The sequence below is a fragment of the Rhopilema esculentum genome, chromosome 7 (genome assembly GCF_057945365.1).
Source record: "Rhopilema esculentum isolate cy_ngs chromosome 7, ASM5794536v1, whole genome shotgun sequence".
NCBI lineage: Eukaryota > Metazoa > Cnidaria > Scyphozoa > Rhizostomeae > Rhizostomatidae > Rhopilema > Rhopilema esculentum.
In genome coordinates this window covers 9,824,195-9,839,376 of record NC_142821.1, presented here as the reverse complement: position 1 = coordinate 9,839,376, position 15,182 = coordinate 9,824,195, and the positions used below count along the sequence as shown (strand labels likewise).

The 15,182-nt window shown below is 34.5% G+C and overlaps 2 protein-coding genes across 2 annotated transcripts; both read right to left on the bottom strand.

The window, feature by feature from the left end:
- Positions 1 to 2,244: 2,244 nt before the first annotated feature.
- LOC135683447 (uncharacterized) lies at positions 2,245 to 4,279 on the bottom strand. The gene is made up of 2 exons (XM_089109354.1): positions 4,137 to 4,279; positions 2,245 to 3,569 (listed from the first exon to the last, which is right to left on the bottom strand). The coding sequence occupies exon 2, from the start codon at positions 3,559 to 3,561 to the stop codon at positions 2,320 to 2,322; it is 1,242 nt and encodes a 413-aa protein (XP_088965480.1). The 5' UTR covers positions 3,562 to 3,569; positions 4,137 to 4,279; the 3' UTR covers positions 2,245 to 2,319.
- Positions 4,280 to 6,998: 2,719 nt separating this feature from the next.
- LOC148959963 (uncharacterized) lies at positions 6,999 to 8,341 on the bottom strand. The gene has a single exon (XM_089109239.1). It carries the CDS (start codon positions 8,130 to 8,132, stop codon positions 7,113 to 7,115), a length of 1,020 nt encoding a protein of 339 aa, XP_088965365.1. The 5' UTR covers positions 8,133 to 8,341; the 3' UTR covers positions 6,999 to 7,112.
- Positions 8,342 to 15,182: the final 6,841 nt, after the last annotated feature.

Below are 15,182 nucleotides of genomic sequence, written 5' to 3'. Positions count from 1 at the left end.
AAACACACACAAAAAAGATGACGCTCAAATTAAATAAACATCTATTGGGATATAGAATTTATAGACAGATATAGAAAGATATTCGATGCCGTGGAAATATTATTCTTTCAAAACTTCAATATCGTTTTTGACTCACACATAAACGAAGCACGAAATTGATAGTGTCAAAGCAAGAGCCTGTTTAAAACCTTATATCAGAGTACATTAAAATTTCAGAGCGAAAATTCTTCAAAATAATTTCACCAGTTTCGAATTTGAATCATACAGTTGTATGGTCAAACAACACGGACCGGAAAGTAAATTGAAGACAATTTAACATTAGTTGTTTAACAATTAACATTTACTCTTGTGGTAGTGATTTGGATGAAATCTTTGTTGGCATAGAAGAAGATCTATGTCAAGCTCTAAAATGGTTCGAATCGAACAGCATGGTAGCTAATCAACCTAGGTTCCAGATGATTGTCCTTGGAACCAAAACTGATACAAAGAAATTTTTATTGAAATAAATCGAAATACCTTATACTCATCAGACAGCGTTAAACTTCTATGCGTCACAATCGATGCTGGCATTAAATTTGACCAGTATATCAAAACCATATGTCATAAAATGAAACAAATTGTGAAAGCATTTTCTAGGGCGGCTAACTCCCTAGATATAGGCAAGGCAAAATTACTATACAATTCCTTTCTGTTATCAAATTTCAACTATTATCCTCTCATTTGGATTTTATGTGGAAAGCAATGTAATAAGGAGATAAATCGAGCTAATAAACGTGCAGTACGCGAGCTGTTTTGTGATTATAAATCCACCTTTGAATGACAGAGATATACAAATCATTAAATTATGAGAGTCCTTCATTCATGAGAGAGTTTTACGTACAGAGAGAATTGACTTATAATTTAGGAATGAAAAATACGCTGCAACTTTCGCCTACCAAACGTTATCATTTGGGATAAATTCATTGGCATTCCGGGGGAGCATTTTCTGGGACACCTTGCCTGATACGATCAAAAATGTGGAAAACGTAGCCAAATTTAAAAGAGGCATAAATGCCTAGAATAAAGACAAATGTAGCTGTAAAATATGTAAATAGGTAGATTAATATTGAACTATTTCATTTTTTGTATATAAATAGTTGGTATTAATTAGCTTTACATATATATCTATGTATATTAACTATCGCTCAAACCAACTGTAAATAAAGATATCATTATTATTATTATTATTATTATTATTATTATTATTATTATTATTATTATTATTATTATTATTATTATTATTATTATTATTGTTATTGTTGTTATTGTTGTGCAATTGCTATTTTTACATTTCTTTATCGTCATCAGTTTTGTCCGTCTAATTGACATACTTCGAAAAGTCAGACGATATTAAAGTTTGATAATATATATTACATCGCTAGTAAATTTCACTCCACAAACACAATTTTGTTTTTTAAGATTCTATATAGCTGAGTTTGGTTTCTTGTGATTCTATATAACCAAGAATTCACAATGGTTGACATACCCTCAAATATTTGGTTTTCTATAATAATGTACTTTATAATTTTGCTTCCAAGTTGAGTTAAAATCTACTTGCTTTTCCGACAAAATAACATTACATTATATATCTATTTGGATAGGAATTTTAAGGAATTTTAAGAAATTTTTAACACTGCACATTTTCAAAATTTTTGAAAATTTTGGTGTTGCCTTTGAAAATTGTTTATGACCGCACCTATCGAACTAACTGTATGTAAATTTCTCGAACTACACCACCTTTCATTCTAGCTTCACAAGAGATTTCAACGAGGAAAAGTGTTCTAGATTTAAAACAGTTTTCGAGAACAAACATCACAAAGAAGAAGATGGAAAAAAAACTAGATAGCTTCTAGATACTGAATTCGATAAAATTTTAGAGAGATTTCATAGATCATTGTTACTGTTATGTTCTCCTTTTTATTATTGTGATGCCCTATTATAATCTTTATGTGTTCTTTACTGGTAGTTGCTGCAATTTTACCTTTTACTAACTAAATACTACTAAATATCTTTTGTTTTTGGTTTTTCACTGCAAAAAATTTACGATTGTGTATCAATGTACATTTACGATTTATCAATGCCCAAATTGGCTACCACTGCACGTTAAAATGAACCCCGCTACAGTTTCTATAATTTCGTTGTGCTGAATCATTGCAAAATACTCAGCTACTGCACATTTCATCTATGATAAATTTAAAGCAAACTTAAGAGATCTCATTAGCGACTAAGAAGAAGAAACGCAAAATTTGTTGCCATAAAATGGAAAATAAATAAATATTTTCATAATATGGTACATAGTTGATCTAGAGAAGAAAGTCCAAAAACTTCCATCTTTGAAAAAACATAGTAGCGAACTAGCTCTTTGACGTTTCTGTAATGCTTTTCTTGCTCTTCCATGCACCTTTTGTCCCAAAACCATTGATAGAATTCAAACGAATAAAGATTGTAATGTATCTTTGCCTGGTTCCATTTTTTGCAACTTTCCGGACAGACATCAAATCCAGCTGAGTAACAAAGTCCTTCTTTAATAAAATCTTCGATATATTCCTTTGGAGGGACTTCTGACAGATAGGACTGACCATTTGTTATTGTGTACCTCAGGTGAATTGATGAGCGCGGCATCGGTATCGTCATCTCTGGGGGTACGTTAGTCCGATAATAATCTAGTGACACTTGACTAGCAAGCAAATGTTCTCCTCTCCAGTCACCATTTGGGACCATCTGCAAGCGCCATGAGTACTCATTTCTGTGATAGTACCAAACATAATTGCACATGATACTAAACTGACAAAGACAATGCATTTGACGTGGAGTGTTTTTAAAAACTGAATCAAAATCCATGCTATGATTTCTTGCAAGGACCTCTCTCATTTCTATCATATGCTCCGTTTTTATCATAACAGGGAAAGTTGACATGCATTGCATAACTTCTTTTTTGCCGAGAAACAACTCTGTTGTTTCAGCCCAACATTGGTACGGAACCTGGCCAATTTTTGCAATAATAATTGGTTTTCCATTGTCAAATAGCAACTGTGGTGTTACTAAGGTGCTAAAAAATGTATCAGTATCGACATACCCCACATAAGATACATTGGTACATTTATCGGGATACATCATGTCCCAAAACATTCTGGCCTTGCCCCATCCGCGGTATGCATTGATGGAACTTGGATCTCTGTAGCATATTTGTGGATATGGCCATTCCGTTTTTATTTTGTCTCCAAACAAATGGTCTTCTTTCTTTTCGTTGTCCAATACAACTACAAGTTTCGCTCGTTCAGGTGGAAAGAAAAGCTTCATAGTGCGAACCAAATTATTTCTATATTCTTGCTCCCAACGCGGACTAGACGTTAATCTCAAGTATAGCACAAACTCAGGGACGCCATTCCAAGGGTTTCCTGACGGAAAAATTCCTCTAAAGATCGGTTGACTTTTCATCTGCATTTTCTTTGAATTTTGCAAAATGGTCACAAGTGCAATGAAAACGGTTGCTATTAGCAATGCGACGTGTAACAACTGCATGTTAGCATCTGTTAGAAAAAAATAAAGACAAAATTTGTCAAAATGTGAAATTTTGTGCAAATGATTTTAACATATATTTGTAGGTATCATCAAAATATAATTAGATGATTTGATATAATTTTGGCAGCTTTCCAATATTATTTAATGATATTCCTATGAAGTAGGAGTTAATTTTCTTTTGCTTATACAACACTATCAGTCTAGTGGATTAGACGAAGTGGAAGTACATAGCATTTATAAGGACACTGAGAATTGCCTATTGGACACTTAGGAGTGTTAACGATAAGTGTCCAATAAACCCAAGTCTGGTTCTATCGTTAACAGCCAATAGTAGAAAGAAGAATGTTTCAAAAAATTAAACTTTTGCACAATTTACACATTATATAAATATATATTTCGCGAACACCAAGTTTCTAAACTAGTGCTAAAGATACCACCGATTGACTATAAAGCATTGCTTGAGGTATGAATTTCATGAGAAAAAAAACTGTTGCCATTTGTTATAGGTTTTGCTAACTTTGAGTTATACTTGTAAAGATCGGAGCAATATGCCAAAATTAAAAGAAAACGCTTACCTGATCTCAGATTGGATTTAGAACCGATTTTGAACTCTCCAATTTCTAATAAAATCAGGTAAAGCAGAAAAACGTGAATCCGCCTCAACCCAGATGAAGGAATGCTTGCCACGCACGGTCAAATCAGGTAAAGATTTGTATATAAATAGTTATTCACGCTCGATAAAATCAGGTCAAGCTTTGTATAGAAATAGGGTTGAAACCATAGGAACAGAATGGCCGCTTTAATGGCAACTTTAATGACAGCTTCAATGTCTTTAATTGACGCAACAAAATGGACGCTTCAATGTCTTAAGGCTGCAATACACTAGGCATTTAATTTACCATTCAAACGAGTTTTGATTGAAATGATTGAAATTCTATGATTCATCGACACGGAGTGAAGGAGGTGTACGAGAGAGAGCTCGGTAGTTCATGCAAACCAGTCTTTAGAGCAGCCATGGATCAATGACAAAATGAAAAAATGTTCGAATGAACTTGGGCGGGTATGCAAAGAAAAAAGGCGGGCTGGGCGTACACCTCCTTCACTCCGTGTCGATGGGTCATAGAATTTCAATCAAACTTCGCTTACAGGTAAGTCTCGTTTGATTGGTAAATTCTATTTCATCATCGACTCCGTCGCTAAGGAGAAGTACGAGAATTTAGAGCTGTCATTGAGACATTGTGGTAAAGGTAGGGCACAAAATGTACAGTGCTAATCCTTTTTTGTGCCATTCTAGAGAAACATTTGTGCATTTCCAACATTTTACTTCAATGGACAAAAAATTAAGGAAAATTTTTGCAGAGAAAGGCAAAGAAAAGCTTAAATGATGAAACACACACAAAAAAGATGACGCTCAAATTAAATAAACATCTATTGGGATATAGAATTTATAGACAGATATAGAAAGATATTCGATGCCGTGGAAATATTATTCTTTCAAAACTTCAATATCAGAGTACATTAAAATTTCAGAGCGAAAATTCTTCAAAATAATTTCACCAGTTTCGAATTTGAATCATACAGTTGTATGGTCAAACAACACGGACCGGAAAGTAAATTGAAGACAATTTAACATTAGTTGTTTAACAATTAACATTTACTCTTGTGGTAGTGATTTGGATGAAATCTTTGTTGGCATAGAAGAAGATCTATGTCAAGCTCTAAAATGGTTCGAATCGAACAGCATGGTAGCTAATCAACCTAGGTTCCAGATGATGGTCCTTGGAACCAAAACTGATACAAAGAAATTTTTATTGAAATAAATGGAAATACCTTATACTTATCAGACAGCGTTAAACTTCTATGCGTCACAATCGATGCTGGCATTAAATTTGACCAGCATATCAAAACCCTATGTCATAAAATGAATCAAATTGTGAAAGCATTTTCTAGGGCGGCTAACTCCCTAGATATAGGCAAGGCAAAATTACTATACAATTCCTTTCTGTTATCAAATTTCAACTATTCTCCTCTCATTTGGATTTTATGTGGAAAGCAATGTAATAAGGAGATAAATCGAGCTAATAAACGTGCAGTACGCGAGCTGTTTTGTGATTATAAATCCACCTTTGAATGACAGAGATATACAAATCATTAAATTATGAGAGTCCTTCATTCATGAGAGAGTTTTACGTACAGAGAGAATTGACTTATAATTTAGAAATGAAAAATACGCTGCAACTTTCGCCAACCAAACGTTATCATTTGGGATAAATTCATTGGCATTCCGGGGGAGCATTTTCTGGGACACCTTGCCTGATACGATAAAAAATGTGGAAAACGTAGCCAAATTTAAAAGAGGCATAAATGCCTAGAATAAAGACAAATGTAGCTGTAAGATATGTAAATAGGTAGATTAATATTGAACTATTTCATTTTTTGTATATAAATAGTTGGTATTAATTAGTTTTACATATATATCTATGTATATTAACTATCGCTCAAACCAACTGTAAATAAAGATATCATTATTATTATTATTATTATTGTTATTGTTGTGCAATTGCTATTTATACCTATCTTTATCGTCATCAGTTTTGTCCGTCTAACTGGCATACTTCGAAAAGTCAGACGATATTAAAGTTTGATAAACAATATATATTACATTGCTAGTAAATGTCACTCCCCAAACACAATTTTATTTTGTAAAATTCAATATAGTTGAGTTTGGTTTTTTGTGATTCTATATAACCAAGAATTCGCGATGGTTATCACACATTGAAAATTTGGTTTCCTATAATAATGTACTTTATAATTTTGCTTCCAAGTTGAGTTAGAATCTACTTGCTTTTCCGACAAATTGACATTACATTATAAATCTATCTTGAAAGGAGTTTTAAGGAATTTTAAGGAATTTTTATCACTTCACATTTTCAACATTTTTTGAAAATTTTGGTGTTGTCTTTGAAAATTTTTATGACCACACCTATCGAACCAACTGTTTGTGAAGTTCTCGAACTACACCACCTTTCAATCTAGCTTCACAAGAGATTTCAACGAAGAAAAGTGGTCTAGATTTAAAAGAATTTTCGAGAACAAAGATCACAAAGAAGAAGATGATAAAAAACTAGATAGCTTCTAGATACTGAATTTGATAAAATTTAGAGAGATTCCAGAGATCATTGTTACTGTTATGTTCTCGTTTTTAATATTGTGATGCCCTATTATAATCTTTATGTGTTGTTTACTTAAAGTTGCTGCAATTTTTACTTTTTCACCACTAAATCTCTTTTGTTTTTGGTTTCTCACTGCAACAAATTTGAATGTATCACTGTACATTTACGATTTATCAATGCCCAAATTGACTACCACTGCACGTTAAAATAAACCCAGCTACAGTTTCGATCATTTCATTGTGCTGAATCATTGCAAAATACACATCTACTGCACATATAATCTATGATAAATTTATAGCAAACTTAAGAGATCTCAACAGCGATAAAGAAGAAGAAATGCAAAATTTGTCGCCGTCAAATGGTAAATAATAAATATTTTCATAATATGGTACAAAGTTGATCTAGAGACGAAAGTCCAAAAACTTCCATCTTTGAAGAAGCATAGTAGCGAACAAGCTCTTTGACGTTTCTGTAATGCTTGTCTTGCTCTTCCTTGCACCTTTTGTCCCAAAACCATTGATAGAATTCAAATGAATAAAGATGGTAATGTATCTTTGTCTGGTTCCATTTTTTGCAATTTCCCGGACAGACATCAAATCCAGCTGAGTAACAAAGTCCTTCTTTAATAAAATCTTCGATATATTCCTTTGGCGGGACTTTTGAGTCATAGGACTGACCATTTGTTATTGTGTACCTCAGGTGAATTGATGAGCGCGGCATTGGTATCGTCATCTCTGGGGGTACGTTAATCCGATAATAATCTGGCGACACTTGACTGGCAAGCAAATTTTCTCCTCTCCAGTCACCATTTGGGACCATCTGCAAACGCCATGAGTAGTCATTTCTGTGATAGTACCAAACATAGTTGCACATGATACTAAACTGACAAACACAAAACATTTGACGTGGAGTGTTTTTAAACACTGAATCAAAATCCATGCTGTGATTTCTTGCAAGGACCTCTCTCATTTTTCTCATATGCTCCGTTTTTATCATAACAGGGAAAGTTGACATGCATTGCATAACTTCTTTTTTGCCGAAAAACAACTCAGTTGTTTCAGCCCAACATTTGAACGGAACTTGGCCAATTTTTGCAATAATAATTGGTTTTCCATTGTCAAATAACAACTGTGGTGTTACTAAAGTGCTAAAAAATGTATCAGTATCGACATACCCGACATAAGATACATTGGTACATTTATCGGGATACATCATGTCCCAAAACATTCTGGCCTTGCCCCATCCGCGGTATGCATCGATGGAACTTGGATCTCTGTAGCATATTTGTGGATATGGCCATTCTGTTTTTATTTTGTCTCCAAACAAATGGTCTTCTTTCTTTTCGTTGTCCAATACAACTACAAGTTTTGCTCGTTCAGGTGGAAAGAAAAGCTTCATAGTGCGAACCAAATTATTTCTATATTCTTGCTCCCAACGCGGACTAGAAGTTAATCTCAAGTATAGCACAAACTCAGGAACGCCATCCCAAGGGTTTCTTAATGGAAAGATTCTTCTAAAGCTCGGTTGACTTTTCATGTGCATTTTCATTGAATTTAGTAAAATGATCACAAGTGCAATGAAAACGGTTGCTGTAAGCAATGCGACGTGTAACAACTGCATGTTAGCATCTGTTGAATATAAAGAAAAAATTTGTTAAAATGTGAAATTTTGCTCAAATGATTTCAAGATATAATTGTGGATGTGATATAACTAGAATTGGGATAGAATTATATAATTTGATATAATTTATGAAGCTTTGCCATATTATCTAATGTCATGCCTATGAAGTAAAAATTAATTTTCTTTAATTCATACAAGACCATTTGTCTTGCAAAATAGAAGAAGTGGAAGACCAAGCAATTGAAATTGATTTTTTTTAATTGCTTTCTATTGAATTAAAAGTGCATGAAAGCAGCATATGAAATAAATTATTTTACATATTACATTGGAGTACTTGGACCCAGTCCTCGGATTGGGCCAATTTCCATATTTTACTACACCCAATAAAAGTTGGGAAAATATATTATTTGGTAATACATCCTCAGCCGATCCCATTTGCACATGTATGTCGAGAGGCAAAAATTTGTGATTGTAGAGAAACGACAGGGTGCAAGATAATAGAAGAACCAATAAGAAATGATTTTCTAGATTTAGCAATCATTAAAGAGTTCTCAAGTGTGACCTCACAAGAAAACTATTTTTAGAATTCTCAAATTTTGACCACATAACATGAAAGAACACCATAAATGCCCCCAAATGTGCAAAATTAGTTAAATTTGTCAAAAATCAAGTCAACTATGGCCAAAATAGTCTAGGCTGTTAGAACATGAATCATGCAAATTGTGATACCGGCATGAAAATGGGTACACTGGGGTAATTTCACACGCTGATAACGATGCCGAACAGACACAAGCCGAAAAATGCCCCTGAGGACTATTTTTAGACTGGGGTACTTGGCCCAAGTCCTCGAATTGGGCCAATCTTCATATGTAATTACTGATTTGTAAAAAAGGTGTAAAAGGAAAGATTTAGGTGCATTGTCATATATTAAAATATATTAAGAGAAAAGGAAATAAAAAAATTGCCCCTTGATGCTATTTTTAGAATATTATATTGTCTCCCATGTCTCTTTTTAGGCATTCTTCTTAGTGTAGTGGAATTAGATATAAAAACGGTCTAGCTCGGATAAAAATAATATAAAGCTGTAATTTGGCACAGATGTTCTATACTAAGTTGGAAATGACCAGAAAAAAGCCCCCATCAAATGGACATTGGGATTTCCTTATTTGGGCAAACATCATAATGGCGCACTGATCAGCAGTGGTTCAAAATTTTAATGCTGCTAAAACCACATAGTATGTATATCTTTTGAAAGATAATTTCATGCTGAATAACTTTTTCTAACATATGTACCCTTAGAATATGCAAACTAATGGTGATTGGGCAGAAAAAAGTGGGACGAGTGAATATTGAAAAGCGCGCGGAAAAAATGGCTGATCCTCTTGCTGAATATTTTCATTTTATATCGCAAGTTCTATCGATGTAAAATCATTAAGTGTGTGAATGAGATAAAGTATGATAATACCCACTCAGCCGGACTGACTTAAACCGGGCCCACTCAGCCCGGGCTGACTCAACCCGGCCCCACTCAGCCCGACTGAGTTTCACCCAGGCCCACTCAGCCCGGGCCCACTCAGGCCGGGCTGAGTCAACCCGGGCCCACTCAGCCTGGGCTGACTCAACCCGGGCCCACTCAGCCTGGGCTGACTCTAGTGAAATTTTGTTACCGCAGCAGCAAATTCCGGTCAAATCTAAAGAAATATCTAAATATTCAAAACAAAGTAACTCACGACCGAACAGTCCAAAAAACATGATTTTTAATTATAAACTAATTTTAAAGATGAAGATTTCAATTCTGACAGTTTTTCAATTTTTTTCATTGACATCCTCCAACTTAGTAAATTTTGTAAAATTACTAACACGTAAAAAACACTGCCAAGTTCAATGCAAATTCAAAATGGCTGCACAAAACTACAGCTTGATACTGGGCCAGTAATATTCCCTTTATGCCCTTCTTAACCAGAAAAAGAGATAACTTCAAAATTACGTATAATCCCACAAAATTGCAAACTTTTCAATTGAGAAGTGCGTACATGAAAAAGAGGGTGTTTTGAGAGTACCTAGGACCCAAAACTCGGAAAATAGTTATGAAAAACGAAAAACCCGGACTTGGAAATTGAAAAATCCTGAGACAAATATATATACTTTAACGTGGTTCACCTTTTCCCGTGTTCTGCATTAAAAGACTTTCGTACCCGCAGTTATTACCAGCAAGAATATTTGTCTGCAAGGCACAGGGTAGATTCTTGCGTTTTTTCTCCAAATGAAGATGTCATCAGTGTTTGCGGAAGAACAGAATTTTAGGGAAATTTGTCGTAGATTGCGGAAATCTGGCAATCTCTCAACGGAACGAGGGAATTCTACACACTTGCCGGACGCAGATTTTCTGAAAATAATACACGGATTGCAGAAATTTCAAATTTTTTAGCGGGATTCTTAACCTGTTCTTTGTTGGATAGGATTTCATCATCGCATTTTTTGATCTAGTTAATATAAGTTGTTCATAAATAAACTTATATATATTCAGAGGTGGCGCCAGAAATCTTCCGACAGAGGGGTTGGAGCTTCCAACAGGGGGGCTAAACTTACTATAATATGCAGATTTCATATGCTATAATATGCATATGCAGATACAATAAGTTATTTTGTCAAATTTGCTCCGACAATAACCTAAAATTTTCTTCCGATAGGGGGGCTAGATGCTTCCGATGGAGGGACTGTAGCGCCCTAGCCCTCCCCTGGCGCCACCACTGTATACAATATTTTGCCCAGTTGCCCCCTATCTGCTATTTTTGACCAGAAAGTACTTATTTCCACATTGCAAGGGCGTGTATGTTGAATAAAAGTTGTTCAGCATGAAACTGTCTTTCAAAATATGTACATATAATGTGGTTTTAGCGACATCAAAATTTGAACCTCTGCTGATCAGTGCGCCATATGGGATTTGCCCGAATAAGGAATTCTCAATGTCCAATTGATGGGGCTTTTTTCCTGGTTATTCCCAGTATTGTAAGGAACCTATGTGCCAAATTATAGCTTTTTATCTTTTTTGTTCGTGTAAAATCGTAATTCCACCACACTATCTCTGAATAATTACTCTCTTTTATATGAATATGAAATGTAGCTTTTTCTATTCTTTCAACAATTTGAAAAGTTATACGAAAAGATGTAATTTACAATCTTACCCCTTGATGCTATTTTTAGAATGGGGTACTGGAACCCAGTTCTCGAATTTGGGTTTTACCTTCAAAGTCTAGGCTTTAAGCACAGTATTTGACTTGAATTGTGCAAATTGTGGTACCAGCATGAAAATGGCTGCACTGGGGCAATCCAACACGTTTTTAATGATGCTGAATTGACACACGCTTAAAAAAGCCCCCAAGTGCTACTTTTAGACTGGGGTACTTGACCCAAGTCCTTTATTTTGGATTTCATCCATATGTAGTTAACTAACGTTTAATAAGGTATAGGCTTAAACACAATTCAATATGGTAAAAGTATAACAAAGAAGCATTATTATCTTTTGATTCAATTTTTCGATAAGGATTCTTGGCTCTAGGCCTCTATGTAAACGCTCTTTTACAAGCCATTACTTATTTTTGACGTAAACATGATAGTATGGCTGTCCACCTTTTTGGTTAACCAAACAGTATTTTTAGAACAAAGTAGAATATTACCTCTAGATGCTATAAATGATAGTCCAGGTCATTTTTTATACTTTTTTTATTGTAAGTTATTAGTCATTACTGTTTTAGCATAAAAGGCCTAGCATTCTATACTTTGTGATACACTAAAGTATCACGGAGAGATAAAATTCCGCATAGATTCTCTTTTCAGAATGGGATACTTAGATCCAAGCTTATTCGACTTTTTAATTTACTGTTAGAATCGCTAATTTTGATGTAAACACTAAAATGTAGCTTCATACATCTTTTCAATCATCGAAAAATATTATAAAAAAACGCAGTTAATTAAAGAGATATGTTTAAATATGTACGCGTTTCCTGCCTCTGAAGGTCAATGCAATTTATCACATGTACAGGATAATGTGTCTTTCACATTTCGCTACTTCTGAACGTCTCACACAATTGGTATAAAATGCTGACTATCCAAAGTAGCAGAAAGGCTTAGTACCCTTACTGCATTTTCAAACTGGAACATATTCGAAGTGGCGGAAATCGTTATAATTTTAGGCTACTTTCAAATACAATTGAGGTTAAATCGGCAGTCAGCGGGAGTAGTTTTTATGATAAAGGCTAAACATCCAAGGTGCAATCTGATTAAGGGCACACGTGAAGATTTGATTCCCTTGTTGCTTTAACTAGCAACAATAGCATTAACTCTAACTCCACTACAGTAAACCAATAATAGAATTGCACTGATTCTTCTAGCCTCTTTGTTTTCAAACCTTGAATAGGTAGTTCTTCTTTGCTTCTCTTGAAGGCCTCTGAGAGGAGTAGTAGCAATCCAGAGATTTAATATTCACTTTATTTCATATTCATTCCAAAAATAGTCAAGGGCGGATCCAAAGCAAACTTGAAGGGGGGGGGGGGGGCAGATGGTAGTGAGGGCTTTGAAAAATTTTCAAGAATTGATGACAAGAATACGCTGTATACAACAATTTCAGAACCATTTTCCAAATAAACAACAAACTTTGAGGTAATACTTGAAGCAAATTCTTCAAAAGGGGCGCACAATTTCCAAAAAAGGGGCGCCAGACTTGCTTCAACTCGTCGATGGAGGGGTAGCTGCCCCTAGTTGCCCCCTCCTTAAATCCGCCATTGATTTATAAAAGAAAGCTTATAGAGGCCTGGGATCCAGTAGTCCACTCTAAAAATAGCATCAAGGGTAATATTTTAATTGCTTCTGTGTTATTCCTTTATCGTGTAGAATTGTGTTTAAAGCTATACCTTCATGGTCATTTTAAACGTTAGTTAACTACGTATGGATGAAACCCAAAATAGAGGACTTGGGTCAAGTACCCCAGTCTAAAAATAGCACTTGGGGTGTTTTTAAGTTGTGTCTGTTCAGCATCATTAACAACGTGTTAAATTGCCCCAGTGTACCCATTTTCATGCTGGTACCACGATTTGCAAAATTCAAGTCAAATACTGTGCTTAAAGCCTAGACTATGAAGGTGAAACCCAAATTCGAGAACTGGGTTCCAGTACCCAATTTTAAAAATAGCATCAAGGGGTAAGATTGTCAATTACATCTTTTCGTATAATTTTCCAGTTTGCTGAAAGAATAGAGAAAGCTACATTTCATATTCATATAAAAGAGAGAAATTATCAAGAAAAGAATGCCTTAAAAAAGACCAATATCATATTCTAAAAATAGCATCAAGGGGAAATTTTTTTATTTCCTTTTCTCTCAATATATCTTAATATATGATAATGCACCTAAATCTTTCCTTTTGCATCTTTTTTACAAATCAGTAATGACATATGAAGATTGGCCCAATTCGAGGACTTGGGCGAAGTACCCCAGTCTAAAAATAGCACTTAGGGGCATTTTTCGGCTTGTGTCTGTTCGGCATCGTTATCAGCGTGTGAATTTACCCCAGTGTACCCTTTTTCATACTGGTATCACAATTTGCATGATTCATGTTCTAATAGCCTAGACTATTTTGGCCATAGTTGACTTGATTTTTGACAAATTTAACTAATTTTGCACATATGGGGGCATTTTATGGTGTTCTTTCATGTTATTTGGTCAAAATTTGAGAATTCTAAAAATAGTTTTCTTGTGAGGTCACACTTGAGAACTCCATAATGATTGCTAAATCTAGAAAATAATTTCTTATTTGTTCTTCTGTTATATTGCACCCTGTCATTTCTCTACAATCACAAATTTTTGTCCCTCGACATACATGTGCAAATGGGATCGGCTGAGGAAGTATTACCAAATAATATATTTTCCCAACTTTTATTGGGTGTAGTAAAAATAGTTTCACCAAAAATAATTGCTAAAACTAAATGGTTGACAGTGCTTGGTTCAAAGTTCAGCCGATTAATATTTTTATAACAAGGATAAAGAATTTGTATTAATTTGTAAGACTGTATAGGGGCTGTAACAAATGATTTTAATTAGAAGCAACGTAAATCACTTCAAGAACGGCGACTGAACAAAAATCTGCTGAGATTTCTCAGAATGTCAACCTTCTGACGCTCATAAGGTCACAATCGCGAAGGACTCTTTTTAAAATTTGCAGTCATTATGTTTAAAAGCCTTGTTGCTTTACTAAATGACCTCAAAGAACGTTGTTCTATCAATGGAAAAGATTTGAAAAAGCTCAAAAAGGGACGAGCCTCCGGGGTTTCACTCAACTAGGTTAATGGCTATGTAAATTTTCACTTCATCAATAAAGAATAAGAGTAGACGGTCACGTAATTTCAATGGCCTGCTTTGAATCAGACACTGTGTTTTTGAAAGCCATAAAAGGAGCAATTGTTAAATATGGCATCTACAATAATTTTGAGCCCTAAGTTGGTCAAAATAATGGAACACTCTTTGGAGCTTTATTCAAATCTGCTCCTCTTGTTCGCTAAAATAGTGTTGCCGACAGAAAACTGAAATTCTAGGAGAAATTTATGTGCCAATGTAAAAGGAAACAAAACACTCACCTGAGCTTAGATTCAAACTGAAAATTGAAATGGAACTTGCAATGTATTCTAGCTAGGCCGTAAAAAGCAAATATTCTGTATTGGAAATGAAAGAATGATCTTCTGTCAACACACTTTATCAAGTAATATTCAAGAACCTAAATAAAAATCTATTATACTCAGACACTTAAACACCTCAAGAATATTCAACAGAATATATAAC

Excerpts from the sequence above, each read along its gene's own strand:
- LOC135683447 (XM_089109354.1), bottom strand. The coding sequence starts at position 3,561 with ATGCAGTTGTTACACGTCGCATTGCTAATAGCAACCGTTTTCATTGCA.
- LOC148959963 (XM_089109239.1), bottom strand. The coding sequence starts at position 8,132 with ATGAAGCTTTTCTTTCCACCTGAACGAGCAAAACTTGTAGTTGTATTG.